Genomic DNA, 22,954 nt, shown 5'->3' with positions numbered 1-22,954 from the left:
ATTCCGAGCTTTCATTAACCCCCCATATCCGATCACTGGCTCGCTCGTTATCTGCACCTCAAAAACATTTCTAGAATTCGACCTTTTCTGACTTTCGACACTGCAAACACTCTTACTGCTTTTCTTATTCATTCTCGTCTGGACTATCGTAATTCTCTACTAATCGGCCTCCCTTTTACCAAACTCTCCCCTCTCCAATCTGTCCTGAATGCTGCAGCCAGGATCATATTCCTCACCAATCGTTATAACGATGCCTCTACCTTGTGCCAGTCATTACACTGGTTACCCATCCACTCCAGTACAAACTTATTACCCTCACCCACAAAGCACTCCATGGCTCAGCACCAAATTAAATCTTCTCCCTCGTCTCAGTCTACCACCCTACCCATGCTCTCCGTTCTGCTAATGACCTGAGGTTAACATCCTCAATCAGAACCTCCCACTCCCGTCTCCAAGATTTTGCACGTGCCGCCCTAAAAACGCTTTTGTTCAGACTGGCCTACCGTCTCAACGTATTAACCTAACTATCCCTATGTGGCCCATTCAAAAAAAACAAACCATAATCAGGTTCCTCGCATCATGTCCTCATACACTTTATGCAGTTAATTAGCCCACTGTGTCTGTACTGATACATATGTAGGCTGTTAAATGGTTCATGCAGCTTTATATGAACACCCGTTGCTTACACTATGGCTGGTCCGAACAACGAAAGCAATTGTTACCATCCACCTCTCGTGTCTCCCCTTTTTCTCATAGATTGTGAGCAGGGCCCCCATTACTCTTGGCATCTGTTCTGATCTGTGTTTATTGTTATGTTGTAATGTTTATTGTCTGTACAAATTGCCTCTATAATGTAAAGTGCTGCGGAATATGTTAGCGCTATATAAATAAAAAGCCGGATTACTTACCGGTAATACTCTTTTAATGAGTCCACGACAGCACCCCACATGAGAGAGAGGGATCCGCCCATAGGAACAGGAAACCTACAGAATAAAAGGAGGCGGTCCACTCTCCTCCTCAGTTTAGCTTACAGAGTATAAAAAGGGAACCGCAAAAGCTTTAGTATTCATTCTTATTCAGCAACATAAATTTCTTAACTCTATACAACCATTACTTGTGAACTTAAAAGAAAGAACTGTGCATTATTTAGGGAGGGTAATACATGGGTGCTGTCGTGGACTCATTAAAAGAGTATTACCGGTAAGTAATCAGGCTTTTTACCCTTCGCCACGACAGCACCCCACATGAGAGACTTTCAGAGAGTCATTATTTGGGTGGGATCACTGTACTAAGAACAGCTCTACCAAAGGCCAGATCAGAAGATGTGGAAAGATCAAGTCTGTAATGGTTGTAAAAGGTAGAAGGTGTAGACCAGGTTGCGGCCTTACATATTGAGTGGATCGGTACATCTGCTTGTTCCGCCCAGGAGGAAGCCATGGCTCGTGTTGAATGTGCCTTTATCTCCACTGGAGGGTTTTCGCCCTTTGATGTGTAGGCCAAACAGATCGCTTCTCTGATCCACCGAGATATGGTAGCTCTCGTGACCCCATGTCCTTTCTTGCGGCCCTGAAAGGAGACAAGCAGAGCCCTACTCTGCCTCCATGTCTGAGACCTCTATATACGTCAGGATAGCTCTTCTGACATCTAAAGTGTGGAACTTATATTGTTCTGGAGTTACAGGTGAATCAAAAAAGGAAGGTAGAAAAATTTCCTGAGATCTGTGATAGGTGGATGCTACCTTAGGGAGGTATGATGGGTCAGGCTTTAAGACTATTCTATCCTGAAATACCAGTAAGAAAGGCGGGTCTACCGATAGGGCACGGATGTCGCTAACCCTTCTAGCTGAGGTTAGGGCTACCAATAGGGCTACTTTATATGTTAGAATATTTAGAGGTATGGAATCTAGTGGCTCAAATGGAGAGCCAGTTAAGGCCTCTAAAACTAAATTTAAATCCCACGGAGGTAGACGGGGAATATGGACCGGATTACTACGTTCACAAGATTTAATAAACTTGGAGACCCACTTGTTAGCTGCTATGTTGTCTCCATATAGGGCTCCTAATGCTGAGACCTGAACTCTCAGGGTGTTTACCGATAGACCTAATTCTCTACCTTTTTGTAGGAACTCTAGAATAGGAATTACCGGAACTTGATTAGTGAACGGTTTTGTATGAAAATTTAAGAATTTTCTCCATACCCTACTATATAATAGGGTGGTAGATCTTTTCCTACTTAACAACAGGGTGTTAACCAGTTGTTCTGAGAACCCCCTTGAACTTAACTTCCGCTCAAATTCCACGCCGTCAAGTGAAGCCCCTTCACTTGCGGGTGGAAAAATGGGCCCTGGGACAGCAGTTCCTTGTCTAATGGGAGGATCCATGGATCGCATAGACACATGCTCTGGAGACAAGAGAACCATGGTCTTTTTGGCCAAAAGGGCGCAATCAGGATTATTCTTGCTTGTTCCCTCCTGATCTTACTGATCACTAGTGGTATCAGAGACATCGGAGGAAAGGCGTATGCCAGTTTGAACCTCCAAGGGTGGTGAAGGGAGTCCAACATGTCTGGGTGATCCATGAGGTTCAGGGAAGCAAATCTTTTTACCTGTCTGTTGCCTCTTGTGGCAAACAGATCTATTTGGGGTACGCCCCATGCTTTTGTTATCATCCTGAATATGTCTCTGTTTAAAGTCCAATCTCCTTGGCGTAGCCTGTTTCGACTGAGGTAGTCTGCTTTGGTGTTTTCTGCCCCTCTGATGTGTAGGGCTGTTAAGGATGCAAGATGAGACTCTGCCAACTGGAAGATGTCTGTTGCTATAGTCATCAGGGTTCCTGATCGCGTACCTCCCTGACGGTTTATATATGCCACTGTGGTGGAATTGTCCGACAGAACTCTCACATGCGTTCCCTGAACCTGTGGAAGAAAATTACTTAAGGCATATTCTACCGCTTTTAATTCTTTCCAATTGGAAGAACATGTTAACTCTGCCTGATTCCAGGTGTCTTGGACCAGATTATCTTCCATATGTGCACCCCACCCCATAGGGCTGGCGTCAGTGGTAACCGTCTTAGAGGGATCTATCATCCATGGTACACCCTCTGAAAGGTGATCCATGTCTAACCACCAGGATAGGGATTTTACAACATCTCTGGAAAGAGTTAATTTACTCTCCAGATGTCGTCCTTTCCCCTGGACTGACAATACTTCATACTGTAATTGGCGGGTATGAAATTGAGCCCACGGTACAGCTGGTATACATGAAGATAACGATCCTAGTAAGGACATAGCCTTCCTCAGGGTCATGTAGGGTTTTTTTAATTGCCTCTGACACCTTTGATTGTATAATTACTTTTTTTACTTTTTTTGAATGCGGGAGGAAGCTCTTCTGACGTACTGAATCTAGCTGGATGCCTAGAAATATTTGAATGGTGTCTGGATTCAGCCTGGATTTTTCATAGTTCACGATCCAACCCAATTCCTGTAGGGATGAGATCGCATTAGATAACCGTATTTTACATTGAGTTATGGAATTTCCTATTACAAGAAAATCATCCAGGTAGGGTATTATCAGAGTGTCCTGCTGGCATAAATGAGCCATCACTTCTAGAATCACCTTTGTAAAGATGCGGGGAGCCATAGAACGCCCAAAGGGCATTGCTACATACTGAAAGTGACGAACCTGTCCTGCCAGGATGACTGCTACCCTTAGGTACTGCTGGTGTTCGGCATGTATTGGAAGATGATAGTAGGCATCTTTTAGGTCTATCCCGGCCATGACACACCTAGGGAACAAAAGCTTGATGGCAGAACTGATAGATTCCATTTTAAAGGTATGGTTACTCAAAAAGGAATTTAATTTCTTTAAATTTATGATGGTTCTGAATGAGCCATCTGGCTTATTGATCAAAAACAAAGGGGAATAGAACCCCTTTCCTTTTTGATCCTGGGGAACCTCTATCAAGACTTTTTTAGATAGAAGAGATAGGATTTCTGTTTCTAGAGCTTCTTGTTGTTCCCGACTTTTTGGCGATGTTACAATAAAAGAATCCCAAGGGATTCTATTAAACTCTAATTTCAATCCGTATTTAATAATATCCAGAATCCAATGGCTAGTTGTTATTTGTTCCCATTTGGAAAGGAAAAATTTCAATCTACCGCCTACTTTATAGTTAGCGGTATTTGCCACGCTTTAAACTATAGGATCCGCTAAACAGAGCACCTTTTTGTTTAGGGTCCTTTGTCTCCCAGCGATCCCTTTGCTCAAACGGTTTGTTCATGGTAAAGGGTCGTCTTCTGAAGGCTCTCCTGTAAGACGGAAAATATTGGTTAGGGAAGCCTTTCTTCCGCTCTCCTGCTTTATTCAAAAGCTCATCCAGTGTTTTCCCAAAAAGGAACTCACCCTGGCAGGGGAGCGCACAAAGTTTTGCTTTTGCCTGTGCGTCCCCTTTCCAGTTCTTTAACCAGAGTGCTCGCCGGGCTGTGTTCACTAGGCCGGCTGACCTGGCTGCTAAGCGTAGCGAATCCACCGAGGCATCCGCCAGGAATGCTACCGCTTCTTTAATTAGAGGGAGTTTCGGTAGGATTGACTCTCTCTTGAAGCTCTACCTCTAATTTGTTCCTCCAGCTGTTCCATCCATACTAGCAGCGATCTTGCAGTACAGGTGCTAGATATAGCTGGCCTGAATGCTCCCGTGTTAGCCTCCCACAATCTTTTTAGTAAGGCTTCAGCCTTACGATCTAACGGGTCTGCCAGGACTCCTGAATCCTCCACTGGCAAGACCGACTGTTTAGATGTGGAGGCTACTGCGGCGTCCACCTTTGGCACTTTGGCCCAAGAATTTAATTCCTCGTCGCTGAAGGAATAGCGTCTTTTAGAGGAAGATGGTAGGAAACCTCTTGTATTCTGCTTATCCTATTCTTTTTTGACAATCTCTTTAATAGTTGATATGACAGGGAAGGATCTGCGTTTTTTGTGTCCTAACCCCGCAAACAATGTCCTAAGCGGTTTTCTTCCCTTTCTCGTCTGGGCACCCCATTGTGCTCCTGACAGATCTTACTAGGTTGTCTACACTACTATTAGGCAGACAAAGCCCCCTTTCATCTTCAGATGAACTTGGCTGAGATCCAGACTCGTCCGAGGACTTCTGTATCTCCCCTGACTCAGAACTTGCTGGGGATCGAGACCTGCTTGGTTGGCGGGTACTGATAGAACTTGTATGTGCCAATCCCTGCATTTCTTCCCAGATTATGGCTCTGACATCAGATGGAGTCATTATATTTTCCTGCCTTAGGGTCTGCATGATACACTCTGAGCATAACCCTTTAGTATAAGAATCCGGGAGGGGCTGCGAACATAAGGTACATTCCTTGTGCTTGGACTTATGCGTCCTTAATCTAGAGGAAGGGGATACAGGAGGAACATATATCAGCATATGGGAAGAGGGACTTTTAAAAACTCACCCAGTGAAGCTGACAGGTACCGGTTCTGGAGGCGGATCTTTTTTTCAGGTGATCTTTTTGTCTGGTGGTAGATCTCCTCTCTGGAGGCTGACCATCACTTTTAGTGCGGCTCTTAGCGCTCATCTCCTTGCTGGGAGAGCGCTGCTCTGTGGGCAAGTGCGCATCGTTGGCCGGTGAAGCCATCTCCTCACACACCGGTCCGACGTCAGCGCCGCTTTTTAAACATGGCGCCGAAACTCCTGCCTCCTCGGACCTAACCCGGAAGTGCTCCGGCGACGCTCTCACTCACCATGCAGCGGCCAGAGGTATTAAGCCGGCCGCTGCAGCGCGCGCGTCCTCGTGGAGCCAGGCGGACCCACGGAGACCGGACCTGGTCCACGGATGGCTGGCCAGACGAGGGGGGAGGCTGCAAGCAGGGGCTCCCCCGCCGCTGCTTCTGGAACCGCAGCCCCTGCCGTTCCCACAGATACCGGCGCAGGCGGGTGCATGGCCCAGGAATCCTCTTCATCTGTAGGTATGCTAGGATTCCTATAGGAACAGGAAACCTAAACTGAGGAGGAGAGGGGACTGCCTCCTTTTATTCTGTAGGTTTCCTGTTCCTATGGGCGGATCCCTCTCCCTCATGTGGGGTGCTGTCGTGGCGAAGAGTAAAATTATTATTATAAATTATTATTTGATATATGGACCATTTCCCTGACTCACAGACACTGAGCACCATGTACTGGTAACCTCTATGCCAGCTTGTTCCGCTCTCACACTGGATAGACAAAAGACACATAGAGGAAATATTTCCAAGTCTAATTCAACAGTAATGTTCTCATTTTATTTTAAGTGAGGTTAAACCCTGGACTTCTTTCTTGCTCGTTCATGTTTCTGAACAAATCGATGTTCATGCATCGTGTATATGTACCGTATGTGATCTGACTTATAAGGGGTTTTTGTAATTTCTAATTATTACTCTGTCGTAATTCACATGGAGAGATGAAGATTTTGGATGAGTGCACACAAGTTCAGGAAAGCAGAGGCACCAAAACAGCAGGTTTTTGGTAAAAAAAAAAACAAAAAAAACTAAACAAAACAAAACAAAACAACTGGTTCTTTATTCCATGTCAATTAAAAGCATAACAGGAAGACAAGCAGGCAACGTTTCAGAAAAATACATACAACTCCTATGGCCAAAACTGTTGTGAATTCCGCTCTTGGGCTCCCTCCGGTGGTTGTAAGTGGCACTTTTGTGAGTTCTGCTCTTGGGCTCCCTCCGGTGGTTTTAAGTGGTATGGCTGCTCCTTGGATTTAGCAGTCTGCAGCTGCTTCCACTGATTGTCTTTCTGCTCGGCTATTTATGCCTGGCTCTTCCCTTCAGCTAGTGCCACTTGTCAATGGTTCCTGGTTGGATTCACATCTCTCTTGGATCTCCCTGATATCCTGACCAGTTCTGCAAAGTTAAGTCCTTGCTTTGCTCTTTTCTGTCCACATGTTGTGGACTTATTCGTTCTGTGCATTCTATGTTTTGTCCAGCTTGTCAGTATGGATTAATTCAGTTAAGCTGGAAGCTCTGGGAAGCAGATTTACCCTCCACACCTTTAGTCAGGTGTGGAGATTTTTGTAGTTTTTGATACTGACCGCACAGTATTCTATCCTGTCCTATCTATCTAGCTAGACTGGCCTCCTGTGCTACATCCTGGTTTCATTCTGTGTATGTCTTTTCCCTCTCCACTCACAGTCATTACTTGTGGGGGGCTATCTATCCTTTGGGGATTTTCTCTGAGGCAAGATAGTTTCCCTGTTTCTATCTTTAGGGGTAGTTAGTTCTCAGGCTGTGACGAGGTGCCTAGGGAGTGACAGGAGCATCCCACGGCTACTTCTAGTGTTGTGTCGAGCTTAGGGACTGCGGTCAGTACAGGTACCACCTCCTTCAGAGCTCGTCCCATGTTGCTCCTAAACCACCAGTTCATAACACAAAACGTTGCTTGTTTGGTCTTACTGTTATACTTTTAATTGACATGGAATAAAGAACAAGTTTTGTTTTTTTACCAAGAACCTGCTGCTTTGGTGCCTCGGCTTTCCTGAACTTTTATATTGCCTTTGGACCTGGTGGGAGGACCTACCGAGTTAATCACAAATTAGTTAATGGTTCATATGAAACTATCATTGGACTGAGTGCACACAAGTGTAATGCCAGTCGGCACACTTCCTACAACCATTATATCAAAATGCACATGTATGCCGAGTGGAATTTATTATCAGTTTTACTACACAAAAGTGGTATAAAGAATGCTATAAAATATGGCACACAAATCTGCGCAATCATAAGTGCACTTTTTAAGAAATGTTCACATCTTACGCCAGTGCACTAAAATTCAAGACTGGCGTATGGAAGGTTTAGTTTCACCCTTATGTATGCAAGCACAAAGTGCACTGTGCACTATCAAGAAAGATAGAGGAGTACAAGAAAGATGCAGGAATACAGTTACACTGTCAAGATAGATACAGAAGTATGAGTGCACTGCAAAGAAAAATACAGGAGTATGAGTGAGCTGTTGAGAAGGTTACAGGAGTACAAGTGCACTGTCATTACCGCATAGGCATTGTCATTAGGATTCCATTACCGAAGACAGCGTACACCAGTGTTCACAGCAGAAACCAGTTTTGGCTTCATGCAGGAGCCTTTAACAGGTAACAAACACATATACAATGCAGAGCACTTTGAAGTTTTAAATCTAAAATTGGTGACATTTCACCAATGGAGTGCAGGGGGAGGTGCAGCTTAGGACATTTGTATTGTGGAATCTAGTGACAAATCCACATAAAGACTGCAGCCAATCAGCACCTGCTGATTGGCAGCAGCATGATGCCGCCCTGCTGGAAGAAGAAACTTGGAGACTAATAGGACAAAATGTGGAAGAGTAGACTTGTTTGTTTTGATGTTTTTCACAAAATTGTGGAAATATTTAAATGGTGTTTTAAAGGAATGGACAACCCTTAGCTGCATATAACTTGATTAACTTTAAGTAATTTATTTTAGGAAAAACAAAATAAAATGCAATTTTGTCATTGTATGTGTTATTTTCCACACTGCAGTATATAAATTAGGATATGTTCGCATAGCGTTTTAACATAAGTTCAGTGGCTCTGTCAGGACATATGTCCAAAACCTTGCAAATATGGATATGGGCATATATAGTGAAGGGGCCATTGACTTTAATGATGTAGACGGAGTCTCTGTGTGCCCTGTCGGATATTTTCGGTCTACTGGAGGCTGGCAGAAAGAAATCATCAACAACATCTTGGTGCCCACCTCAACTTCATGTATACAGCCAAAAAATAAGCAGTGAAAATAAGTTAATTCTCTCCCGGTAGCCGCACTTTTGGTAAGGTGGCAAAACAGCATTGTAATGTAATTTACCTGCATATTAACCCTATATCTGCAGGTGAATAGTGTTTTACGAGGTGACAAGTTCCCTTTAAAGCTATGCAGGCCGTGAATTTGGCGACTAAGCTCCACATCATAACTGACAACATTACCTGCATTTAACACATGCAGATTTCATTGCGGATTCTGATGACAATTTTTGGCCTTTCTTCCCTGTGTGCGCACGAATATCGCATCATAAATGTATCAGGAAAAGTCAGGACAGGCGTGCAACCAGCAGTGGAAATATGTTCTTACATATACATACCCAATATTCTTTCAAGCTCTTCACACTTCTTTACTTCACCAATAAACTTCCTCTGGAATGTGCCGACAAGAGGGTTGAGCTATAAGAAAATAAATAATTATTATAGATGGGGAGTAGTAAACATTACGGTGAGAAGAACGTACCGTAACTAAGAACCTGGTATATGGACAAGAAGCCTAAATATGTTATGTTTAACAAAAAAAAAAACTTCCTGAAGTAACTGCAAATTAATCACCTAAAAAATGCAAATATCTGAATACTGAAGTTACATTTTGCAGTAATCTGAAGGATACAGGATGCTAGTCAAGATCTTTTCAAATGATAGAGATAGGTGATGAGTCATGGGGGTCATTACTCATAGGATCCCCGGATAATTTACACTGTGTGCACAATTATTACGCAAATGAATATTTTAACCATATCATAATTTTTCAGCAAATTTTCCAACTCCAAGCTGTATAGGGGTATGTGCACATGTTGCAGATATGCCTGTGGAATTTTCTGTGCAGATTTTGCATCTCTTGGTAGAAAACGCAGGTAAAAATCAGCGCAGATTTGATGCAGATTTTCATACGTTCTTGTAAGCTAAATAAAGCTTATTTAAAAAAAAAAAAGAATTGTGATGTCATTTCTTGTCCAACCTCTTCATTTACATACTCCAGTGAAGAATAATGTTTACACACACAGATCGATAGATCTATAGATAACAGTTCCTCAAAGAAAAAAGAAAGTCTGCACCAACTGCACGTTTCAACCACTATCACACACAGTGCTCTCCAGCAGGGGGTCTGTAATTGTTTGCCTTGACGGAATCTGGGTGCTAATTCAGAAAACAGTGTAATCCAATGAACAAAAAAAGCAGTGGCAGAAGAGCACTCACCATCCAGTAAAATATCCAATCTTTATTGCGACATCAAGTCAACAGCAGGACAACAAAATCGGGAGAACGTGTATATCCCAAGACGGTGGCCGTTTCGCGCTGCCGCGCTTCCACAGGTCTTGATGGTGTGAGAGGAAAGGAGGGAACCTTTGAAGAAAACCCACGTAATCATACCACTCCTCCTCTAACGTCATCAGCATGGTAAGCCTACTTATCAGATAAAAATTTTAAAAACAATACATATTAAAAGTTACATGTGAACTTAGAAGAAAACCTTAACATAGCACTAATAAAGAGGAGGGTAAGCACAAGGATACGGACATAATAAAGACTGTTACTACAGATTCTGATTCCAGTGTTGGTGCGGATCCTTTGACTTTAGTTGGCACGTCGGCGGGTGTTGTTTCTCAGGATGTTGCGGCCCCTTTAGACGCAGGACGCGTAGAGGGGGCAGGAGATACAGAGCTCGGCAATCAACGCAAAAGGAAGCAAGTGTCTTGGAAATCGGCTCTCCAGAAAACGCATCGTTCACAACAATAATTAACTTGTCCGCCCATGAGCTCAGTGATTCTCACTTGTCAGTATTATCTAATGGGTTGAATTTTTGTCTCCCGGGTGATTTTGATATGGTGGATTTTAAAATAGTTTTATACAAAGCAGAGAGGAAAATCCACCTATATAAATCGGTTGCGTCCTCCACAGGAATGTCTGTTGATAAGCGTCCAGGTGAGATCCCGTGTACAGTGGGCCCACTTGGGTTCATGGTGGGCAATAACGTTGATACGGATTTACAAAATGATATTCATTTGTTGCTAAGCCTTACTGATCCTCAGGTGACGGAGAGTAAGCCAACGATTTCGGCGGCAGTACCCTTTACAGGGGGAGTGAAATCAACCTATGTACCCCCAGTTGCTCCTGGTAATCTCATTGATGTCTTTTAAAAACAGGTCATCAATGATGTAGAAGCCCTGATTTATCGAAAATTGGCACGTAATGTGACGGTGGCAAAGAAACGTGCATTGTCAGGCATCAGAAGTTGGTCTGTCACTGTGGTTCGCGCAGCAGACAAAGGGGGTAATACGGTCCTGTTATCGAAAGATTATTACATGAAGGAGGCTTACAGACAGTTTTCCAGATCCGGAACCTATTTAAAATTAAAGTCCAATCACACAACCAAACATAAAAATGAATTGCGTTTGTTATTGAGGTCTTTTGTAGAAGTGGGTACTTTGTCTCAAAAACAAGCAGAGAAATTGTTTCCAGATTTCCCTAAAAAACCTTATTGGTACTATGTCCCTAAGATCCATAAGTCACTAACAGAACCACTGGGCTGCCCCACAGTTTCGGGGGTGGGTTCACTCACGGAACTATTGTCGCGCTACTTGGATTGGTTGCTGCATCCTTTGCTTCCTCACATCCCCTCATATGTACGGGACACAGAAAAATTTTTGCAGGTTCTTAAGGGTCTCACATGGCAAGATAATTTTTCCTTGGCTTCTATCGATATAGAAAGCCTTTATACCCATATCCCGCAGAATCAAGGTGTAGAAGCAGTTAAGTTTCGAGTCATACTAACAAGGATACCAACACAATAGGTTTCGTTTGTGACGGACTGCGGTTTATTTTAACGCATAACACTTTTAGATTTGCTTCCTCATGGTTCTTACAGATAGAGAGTACTGCCATGGGTACGCCTGTTGCATGTACCCTGGCAAACTTATTTTTGTCAGTGTTCGAAGAAAAATACATCTATGCGGACAGTAACCCTTTCTTAAAACATCTAAAATTATGTCAGATTTGTGGATGATGTATTTATAATATGGGACGAGGATCAGGACACATTCACGCTTTTTGTGGCACATCTAGGGAGGGTCAACACAATGAATATGAATTTCACATCAGTATTTGGAGGTATGAGTTTGGAATTTTTAGATGTAAAATTGCGGATACAGGATGGCTCCATTCAAACTGAGGTATTTCGTAAACCTTCGGCCACCAACTCTTTGTTACACTATAAGAGCGCTCACCCTCAATATACAAAAAGATCTCTCCCTTTAAGGCCGGCGTCAAACACAGCGTATGAAAATACGGTCCGTATATTACGGCCGTAATACGCTGAAAAGTCCCGAAAATAGTGGTCCGTAGCTCCTCCGTAGGCAGGGTGTGTCACCGATTTTTGCGCATGGCATCCTCCGTATGTAATCCGTATGGCAGCCGTAATGCGTGTTTTTATCGCAGGCTTGCAAAACCGACATACGGCTATACAAGGGATCCATGTGTAAAAAAAAAACAAAAACATATCAGTAGACACATATACCGTATTTTTCGCTTTGTAAGACGCTCCGGATTATAAGACGCACCCCAAATTTTGAGGAGAAAAATAGGAAAAAACTATTTTTTAATAAATTGGTGGGGCGTCTTATAATCCATGCGTCTTATTACTTACCAGGGGTTGTGGTTGTGGTGGATCAGGGTCCCAGGCTCGTTGCCGGAGGCAGGAGTGGAGCATTGCTGCAGGCTGGGATGAGGGGGTCTGCAGGGGGCTCCTGTGCTGCAGGGGGGCTCCTGTGCTGCAGCCTGGGATGAGGGGTCTGCAGGGGGCTCCTTTGCTGCAGGCTGGGATGAGGGGTCTGCAGGGGGCTCCTGTGCTGTAGGGCTGTCTCCGGTGCTGCGGGGGGCTCTGGCGACATTTTGTGAAAGACCAGAGCCCCCCGGCAGTTCTTCCATGCGTTCCAGTATGACTAATTCCGGGAAAATGGCCGCCGGAATCTCGAGAGATGAGATCTCAGCGCTGAAATCTCATCTCCCGAGATTCCGGCGGCCATTTTCCCGGAGTCAGTCATACTGGAACTAACTCCGGGAAAATGGCCGCCGGAATCTCGAGAGATGAGATCTCAGCGCTGAAATCTCATCTCCCGAGATTCCGGCGGCCATTTTCCCGGAATTAGTCATACTGGAACGCATGGAAGAACTGCCGGGGGGCTCTGGTCTTTCACAAAATGTCGCCAGAGCCCCCCGCAGCACCGGAGCCTTCAGCATCACCCGGGGCAGCAGCGGACAACCCCGGCAGTGGCGGCGGACGACAGCGGCGGCAGGCGGTAGCGGCGGCGGACACCCCCTCCTCCCAGCCTGTAATGGTAAGCGGTATATCCGCTTTGTTAGACGCACCCACATTTCCCCCCCAAATTTGGGGGAAATAAAGTGCGTCTTACAAAGCGGAAAATACGGTATGTATATATATTAATATTTCATCCAGCGCGATATAGCAGAAAGCCGGTAATTCAATTGCCGGCTTTTGCTTTCTCCTTCCTAAAACCCGACATGATATGAGACCTGGTTTACATACAGTAAACCATCTCATATCCCAATTTTTTTTGCATATTCCACACTACTAATGTCAGTAGTGTGTCTATGCAAAATTTGGCCGTTCTATCTACTAAATTAAAGGGTTAAATGGGGAAAAAATTGGCGTGGGCTCCCGCACAATTTTCTCCGCCAGAGTAGTAAAGCCAGTGACTGAGGGCAGATATTAATAGCCTGGAGAGGGTCCATGGTTATTGGCCCCCCCTGGCTAAAAACATCTGCCCGCAGCCACCCCAGAAAAGGCACATCTGGAAGATGCGCCTATTCTGGCACTTGGCCACTCTCTTCCCATTCCCGTGTAGCGGTGGGATATGGGGTAATGAAGGGTTAATGCCACCTTGCTATTGTAAGGTGACATTAAGCCTACGGTAATTAATAATGGAGAGGCGTCAATTATGACACCTATCCATTATTAATCCAATACTAGTAAAGGGTTAAAAAAAAAAAAACACACACATTATTAAAAATTAATTTAATGAAAAAAACACAAAGGTTGTTGTATTAATTTATTCTACTCTCACTCCACTCACTGAAGACCCTCAATCTGTAAATCAAAAAAAAAAAATAATAAACCAAGAATATACATACCTTCCGAGGATCTGTAAGAAATATTAATATATATACATATATGTGTCTCACTGACACATATATATATATATTATATATATATATATATATATATATATATACACATATATACCTATTCTGTGTGTACACATTTATTCTACCTATTCTACTGTAAGCTGTCAGTGTGATTTTACTGTACACGGCAATGAATTACCGGCTCTTCTCGCTAACACCGCTGCGTATTTCTCGCAAGTCACACTGCTGGTCCGTGTGTAATTCATATTTTTGGGGCTTCCATAGACTTTCATTGACGTTTTATTTGCGCAATACGGTGCCAAACGCAGCATGCTGCGATTTTCTACGGCCGTAGAAAGCCGTATAATACTGATCAGTTTAATACGGCAGATAGGAGCAGGGGCATAGAGAATAATTGTGCCGTATGTTTTGCGAGTTTTACGGACGTAGTTTCTGCGCTCTTACGTCCGTAAAACTCGCAAGTGTGAAGCCGCCCTTAGTCAGTTTTTAAGAGTCCAAAGAATCAATAGTAGTCAAAATGGTTTCAATAGACAATCTCAGGACTTGTATAATAGATTTGTTGATCGGGGATATCCACGTCCTCTATTGGATGACGCCTTAGCCAGAGCCGCATCGTTCAAAGAGGGGCATCAGGATAAAATAGGGGCAAAAAATAAAAACATAACTTCAGAAAAACGGTTCACATTCTGTTTTACTTATGGCCCCATGGATAGCTTCATTAGATCAGCAATCAGGAAAAGTTGGCATATCCTGGAAAAGGACCCGGATTTAGTGGGAATAAGCAGCAGGGGTCCACTGTTTGCATGCCGCCGTTGTAATAATTTGAAAGATTTATTAGTACGTAACAACGTTAGTTATGCACAAGAAAATTGGTTAAAGGCAGGGATTCCAAAAGCTATTTTAGATGTGCCCACTGCAATTTTTGCACTTACCACATAACTGACAAATCCATTAAGATTGGCCCTATTCATCATGTAGTGAAAGATTGTATATCATGTAGAACCACACATGTGGTATATGTATTGTTCTGTCCTTGCGATTTTTACTACATTGGCAAGACCATCCGACCCCTATTTATAAGGTTCAGGGAACACTTTAATTCTATTGGTTCTGGTAAAGGGGTTCGTCGACTTGTTAATCACATGCGGTTATACCATAGAGGCAACGCAACATTATTGCGGTTTGCCGGCTTAGAGCAAGTTGCCCTACCAGATCGAGGGGGGGGGGGAATCACAATAGACTCCTGCTGAGGAGGGAAGGCAGGTGGATTTTGCGTACGAACGCCACGGGACCAACAGGCCTAAATAAAAGGACAGATATGTCCATATTCTTGTGATTACCCTCCGCTTTATTAGTGCTATGTTAAGGTTTTCTTCTAGGTTCACATGTAACTTTTAATATGTATTGTTTTTAAAGTTTTTATCTGATAAGTAGGCTTACCATGCTGATGCCGTTAGAGGAGGAGTGGTATGATTACGTGGGTTTCCTTCAAAGGTTCCCTCCTTTCCTCTCACACCATCAAGACCCGTGGAAGCGCGAAACGGCCGTCATCTTGTGATATACATGTTCTCCCGATTTTGCGGTCCTGCTGTTGACTTGATGTCGCAATAAAGATTGGATATTTTATCGAATGGTGAGTGCTCTTCTGCCACTGCTTTTTTTGTTCATTAGATCTATAGATAATACCAAGCCCGATGTTTAGAAATAGACATAACACACACAAATCTGAGTTAGGTCGGCGTCACACTTCCGAGAAACTCGCACGAGTCTCTCACATCAATACCGGGCACTGCCGCCGACACTTGGGACCGGAGCTTTCAGCTGCATAGAAACGCGTGCAGCCATGCACTCCGGTCCCGTGTGCAGGCTGCAGTGCCGGGTATTGGAGGTGCGAGACTCATGCGAGTTTCTCACAAGTGTGACCCCGGCCTTAAATGCAATATCTGTTTAACTTAAAAAAAAAAAAATGGTGTGGGCTCCCACACAATTTTCCGCGCCAGAGAGGGAAAACCTGTGACTGGGGGCAGATGTTTATAGCTCAGGAAGGGGTTAATACCAGTGGAGCTTCCCAGGCTATGAATCTCAGGACGCAGCTGTATATTTAGCCTTTACTGGCTATTAAAATAGGAGGACCCCCCAAAAAAATGACGTGGGGTTTCCCCATAATTAAAAGCCAGAAAAGGCCATGCAGACAGCTGCGGGCTGATATTCATAGCCTAGGAAGGGGCCATGGATATTGCTCTCCCCCGGCTACAAACACCAGCTCACAGCTGCCCCAGAAATGGCGCATCTCTAAGATGCACCAATTCCGGCATTTAGCCTCTCTCTCTTCCCACAGCCCTGTAGTGGTGGCATATGGGGTAATATTTGTGGGGTTGATGCACCTTTGAATTGTAAGGTGACATCAAGCCGGCTTAGTAATGGAGAGGCATCAATAAGACACCTATCCATTACTAAGCCTATAGTTGTAAAAGGGTTAAATAAACACACAGCCAGAATAAAGTATTTTAATGAAATAAAACACTACACACATTTTTCCACATCTTTATTTTTCTGCCAATCCATGCGACGCCCTCGATCTCCTGCAAAAAATAAAATAATAAACCAACACAAATACTCTCTGGTGCCATGTAGTCCATTTATTAACGAGCGTCCCACGACGATCTCCCCTATAGAGCTGTCACATCAGGAGATGTGACCGCTCTATAGGCCTCCAGTGACACACTGACAGGAGACAATGGCTCCTCCAGTGTTGTCACTGAGGGTTCAATTAGTTCATGCTTTCATTTAACGGTACTGCTGCGTGAGAATTTTCTACTAATACTACTGTCCCATCATCGGCTAGCGGTCAGTGTGGCAGGCATAGCCGGATGGGACTAGTAGTCTCATCCGACGATGCCTGCCTACATACAGACCCACAAACACATCCCAGCACACACACACATACACACACACAGCCCCGCACACACATAATAATAATCTTTATTTTTATATAGCGTTAACATATTCCGCAGCGCTTTACAGTTTGCACACATTATCATCACTGTCCCCAATGGGGCTCACAATCTAAATTCCCTATCAGTATGTCTTTGGAATGTGGGAGAAAACCGAAGAACCCGGAGAGAACATACAAACTCTTTGCAGATGTTGTCCAAGGTGGGATTAGAACCCAGGACTCCAGCGCTGCAAGGCTGCTGTGCTATCCACTGCGCCACACATGCAGAGACACACAGATACACACAAACACTCGCACAGACACGCACATCTTCTCCGCACACAGCCTCCGCCCACACACTCTTCCTTCTCCCGATCTGCAGCGTTTCTCGCACCCAGCTCCGCAGCAAAACTGCAGATCTTTTTTAAACCTGCAGTTTTGCTGCGGATTTGTCTGACTCAATAGTAGTCAATGGGTGCTGAAAGGCTGCAGATCCGCAAAAAAAAATTGACATGCTGCGGAAAATAAAACGCTGCAAATCCACACGTTTTTTTTCCCGCAGCATGTGCACAACAATTCTCAATTTCCTATTGACTAATATTGCTTGTGCACTACACTGCAGATTTGTTGCAATACCACGCATCCAAAAACGCTGCGGAAACACATTAAAATCAGCAACGTGTGCACATAGCATAACCTGAATGCATATTAGAAGAAGCAGATCAAGTGATGTGTTTGTGTAATGAGGGGGTAAAGCCTAAGGATATTACACCCTTTATCAAGGTCTGCAAAATTATTAGGCAGATGGTCTTCCTCAAGGAAAAATGGGACAAAAAGAGATTTAACTGACTATGAAAAGTCAAAATTTGTTACAAGTTGTGACAAGTCAACATTTTTTCTTAAATGATGCCAGATGTAAATTGCAGGAGAAACTGGACCCCAAAAGTTGTTGTACAATTTGTCCCGAGTACGTCAATACCCCATATATGCAGGTAAACAACTGTTTAGGCGCATGTCAGAGCTCTGAAGAGAAGGAGCGCAGTTTGACTTTTCAATGCAAAATTGGCTGGAATGGAGATCGGACACCATGTCGCATTTGCAGAACCCCTGATGTGCCTAAACAGTAGAAATCCCCCACAAGTGACACCATTTTGGAATTAGACCCCCTAAGGAACTTATCTAGATGTGTGGTGAGCACTTTGAACCCCCAACTGCTTCCCAGAAGTTTATAATTGGTTAAAACATACACATGAGCCATGCACACAGTGAACAGGCCTGTAGGGACACCGTTCACACCACTAAGAAACTGAAACACAAAAAGGCACAGTAAAACCAAAAAATACTATGTTGCAGAACATATTAGTAAACAGCAAGTGCTAGTATAAAGAAGGAAAAAAACAGGGTATTTGGTCAATACGTTTTTTGCAAAAAATGTATACTAAGCCGCTCTACCAAATGTCAAGGTATACCAGTATTAGAGCAGTCCTAACTAATGTATGTAATCCCTATCTGATGTATTTAAAAACCTGGTCATACATATAGTACCTGTATGAGCAGGACTCAGAAAGGAAATGTCCAATGTGGACATGTAGCATAGAATGGCTTTTATGTGCACGACTTACAAGGAGGGGTGAGAACTAGTGATGAGTGAATATACTCGTTACTCGAGATTTCTCGAGCACGCTCGGGGGTCCTCCGAGTATTTTTCAGTGCTCAGAGTTTTAGTTTTTCTTGCCGAAGCTGAATGATTTACATCTGTTAGCCAGCATAAGTACATGTGGGGGTTGCCTGGTTGCTAGGGAATCACCACATGTACTTATGCTGGCTAACAGATGTAAATCATTCAGCTGCAGCAAGAAAAACTAAAATTCCGAGCACTAAAAAATACTCGGAGGACCCCCGAGCGTGCTCGAGAAATCTCGAATAAAGAGTATATTCGCTCATCACTAGTGAGAACTTCCCTTGGCCCACAGAGTAAAGTGAGGTCTTGTTTTTTGCGGGACAAGTTGACGTTTTTATTGGTACCATTTTTGGACACATGACATTGTTTGATTGCTTTTTATTCCGATTTTTTGGAGGCAGAATGAACAAAAACCAGCAATTCATAAATTTCTTAGGGGGGGGGGGGGCTTTTACATCGTTTCTCGTCTGGTACAAGTTAATAAGGCAGTTTTATTATTCGGGTCAGTACGATGACAGCGATACCTCATTTATTTTTTTTTATGTTTTGGCGCTTTTATACAATAAAAACTTTAATATAAACAATAATTATTTTTGCATCCCTAAATTCTACGAACTATAACTTTTTATTTTTCCGCTGAAGGAGCTATGCGGAGGCTTGTTTTTTGCGGGAGAAGATGTTTTCAGCGGTACCATGTTTATTTATATCCGTCTTTTTGATTGTGTGTTATTCCACTTTTTGTTTGGCAGTATGACGATAAAGCCATGTTTCTTTTTTTTTGTTGTTGTTTTTTTAATGGTGATCACTAAAGGGGTTATATGGGGCCATAACTGCATGGAGCATTATATGGGACATATTTGTATATGGATCATCTTATGGGGCCATAATGAACTGTATGGGGCATTATATGGGGCCTATTTTGTATGGAGCATCTTATGGGGCCATAAAGAACTGCATGTACCATTATATGGGGCATATTTGTATATGGATCATCTTATGGGGCCATAATGAACTGTATGGAGCATTATATGGGGCTCTTGATTCAATATGGATATTGAAAAACACTTAACCTACTGATGTCTCAATTAATTTTACTTTTATTGGTATCTATTTTTATTTTTAACATTTACCCGTAGCTGCTGCATTTTCCACCCTAGGCTTATACTCGAGTCAATTAGTTTTCCCAGTTTTTTGTTGCAAAATTAGGGGGGGTCAGCTTATACTCGACTATATACGGTATATAATTCCACATGTGTTAATTCATAGTTTTGATGCCTGCAGTGTGAATGTACAATTTTCATAGTCATGACAGTACAGAAAACTCTTTAAATGAGAAGGTGTGTCCAAACTTTTGGTCTGTACTGTATACTGCTATTACTCTCACAGACATGGCATTGGGGCACCAGGGGCAGTGCCAAGCACCATGTGTGCAGTTATTACATTCACAGACATAGCACTGGGGCACCAGGGTCAGTGCCAGGCACCATGTGTGCAGTTATTACACTCACAGACATGGCACTGGAGAACCAGGGTCAGTGCCAGGTACCATGTATGCTGCTATTACACCACAGACATAGCACTGGGGCACCAGGGGCAGTGCCAGGCACCATGTATGCTGCTATTACACCACAGACATAGCACTGGGCACCAGGGGCAGTGCCAGGCACCATGTATGCTGCTATTACACCACAGACATAGCACTGGGCACCAGGGGCAGTGCCAGGCACCATGTATGCTGCTATTACACCACAGACATAGCACTGGGGCACCAGGGGCAGTGCCAGGCACCAGGGGCAGTGCCAGGCACCATGTATGCTGCGATTACACCACAGACATAGCACTGGGGCAGCAGGGGCAGTGCCAGGCACCATGTATGCTGCTATTACACCACAGACATAACACTGGGGCACCAGGGGCAGTGCCAGGCACCATGTATGCTGCGATTACACCACAGACATAGCACTGGGGCACCAGGGGCAGTGCCAGGCACCATGTATGCTGCTATTACACCACAGACATAGCACTGGGGCACCAGGGGCAGTGCCAGGCACCATGTATGCTGCTATTACACCACAGACATTGCACTGGGGCACCAGGGGCAGTGCCAGGCACCATGTATGCTGCGATTACACCACAGACATAACACTGGGGCACCAGGGGCAGTGGCAGGCACCATGTATGCTGCTATTACACCACAGACATAACACTGGGGCACCAGGGGCAGTGGCAGGCACCATGTATGCTGCTATTACACCACAGACATAACACTGGGGCACCAGGGGCAGTGCCAGGCACCATGTATGCTGCGATTACACCACAGACATAGCACTGGGGCACCAGGGGCAGTGGCAGGCACCATGTATGCTGCTATTACATCACAGACATAACACTGGGGCACCAGGGGCAGTGGCAGGCACCATGTATGCTGCTATTACACCACAGACATAACACTGGGGCACCAGGGGCAGTGGCAGGCACCATGTATGCTGCTATTACACCACAGACATAACACTGGGGCACCAGGGGCAGTGGCAGGCACCATGTATGCTGCTATTACACCACAGACATAACACTGGGGCACCAGGGGCAGTGCCAGGCACCATGTATGCTGCGATTACACCACAGACATAGCACTGGGGCACCAGGGGCAGTGCCAGGCACCATGTATGCTGCTATTACACCACAGACATAGCACTGAGGCACCAGGGGCAGTGCCAGGCACTATGTATGCTGCTATTACACCACAGACATAACACTGGGGCAGCAGGGGCAGTGCCAGGCACCATGTATGCTGTTATTACACCACAGACATAACACTGGGGCAGCAGGGGCAGTGCCAGGCACTATGTATGCTGCTATTACACCACAGATATAGCAGTGGGGCAGCAGGGGCAGTGCCAGGCACTATGTATGCTGCTATTACACCACAGACATAACACTGGGGCACCAGGGGCAGTGCCAGGCACTATGTATGCTGCTATTACACCACAGACATAACACTGGGGCACCAGGGGCAGTGCCAGGCACCATGTATGCTGCTATTACACCACAGACATAACACTGGGGCAGCAGGGGCAGTGCCAGGCACTATGTATGCTGCTATTACACCACAGAGCTAACACTGGGGCACCAGGGGCAGTGCCAGGCACCATGTATGCTGCTATTACACCACAGACATAGCACTGAGGCACCAGGGGCAGTGCCAGGCACTATGTATGCTGCTATTACACCACAGATATAGCAGTGGGGCAGCAGGGGCAGTGCCAGGCACCATGTATGCTGTTATTACACCACAGACATAACACTGGGGCAGCAGGGGCAGTGCCAGGCACCATGTATGCTGCTATTGCACCACAGACATAACACTGGGGCAGCAGGGGCAGTGCCAGGCACCATGTATGCTGTTATTACACCACAGAGCTAACACTATACTAACCACACAGTAAGATAGCGCCGAACCAATACTCACGTCCCTGAACTCCGCCAGCCCCATCTCCCCGAGCTCACTGACACAGTCATAGGCTGAGCCAGACTGCAGGAACAGCTGCGCCAGGCACATAGCCTCACTGCGGAACAGAGAGCCCATCCTGTACTCCGGCACCTCAGGAGCCTGGCAGCGGCATGAGCGGAGAGAAAGTCACCGAATTCCGGCACAGGTGACGCCTCCGTGGCCGGCTCTCCCTGCTGTCTCCACGTCCTCTCTCTCTACACAGAACTTCCGGGATGAGGACCTGGAGTGACGTCACGATCACGTGGTGACAGCGGGACAGGACAGGATCACTAGACCGCTCAGACTCAGAGGGAAAGTTGTCTGTGGGATCGGGAAGTGTCGGATGAGAGCTGTGACGTGGTGTGTAATGTCACGTGGTTACATGACCGGTATAATCAGAGAGAATGTCCCACACATACAGTATGATATGCCAATAGTGCCCCCACAACCAGTATCATGCCCCCGTCACAATATGATGGACCACCCGCACTGTATGATGACCCACTAAGAATGAGGGCCCATGCCCACTCAGTATGATACCCAACATGCCCCATACATTATGATGGGCTCCCTGCATGTTGTCCCCCTCGCTCGGTATGATACACATACACCCCTCCACTGAGTATGATAACCCCCACAGTCTCTACACAGTATCATGGCATTCACAGCCCCCACACGCTATGATGGCTCCTCTATATGATGCTCCCACAGCCCCCCCTTTGTATGATGGCCCCCTCACTCAGTAGTATGTCTCCACAGCCCCCATTCAATATGATTCCCACAGCTCGTCACTTATTATTATACAGCCCAGCCCCCTCTCAGTACCAATAACTCTCACTCAGTATGATGCCCTCTCAGACCC

The 22,954-nt window shown here is 44.9% G+C and overlaps 1 protein-coding gene across 1 annotated transcript in view; it reads right to left on the bottom strand.

Moving 5' to 3' along the window:
- The window catches only part of ATP6V0A2 (ATPase H+ transporting V0 subunit a2), a 183,006-nt gene extending 160,660 nt beyond the window's left edge, over positions 1-22,346 (bottom strand). Inside the window, exons 1-2 of the mRNA XM_069755987.1 lie at positions 22,072-22,346; positions 9,141-9,219 (exon numbers count right to left, since the gene is read on the bottom strand). Of these exons, the coding sequence (XP_069612088.1) occupies positions 9,141-9,219; positions 22,072-22,188 (196 nt within the window). The 5' untranslated portion in view covers positions 22,189-22,346. The remainder of the gene's footprint in view (positions 1-9,140; positions 9,220-22,071) is intronic.
- Between the last annotated feature and the right edge of the window lie 608 nt (positions 22,347-22,954).

This window comes from Ranitomeya imitator, chromosome 1 (assembly GCF_032444005.1).
Source record: "Ranitomeya imitator isolate aRanImi1 chromosome 1, aRanImi1.pri, whole genome shotgun sequence".
In the NCBI taxonomy this organism is placed as follows: Eukaryota; Metazoa; Chordata; class Amphibia; order Anura; family Dendrobatidae; genus Ranitomeya; species Ranitomeya imitator.
Note: the sequence above shows the minus strand (reverse complement) of the source record. Positions and strands in the feature narration are given on the sequence as shown.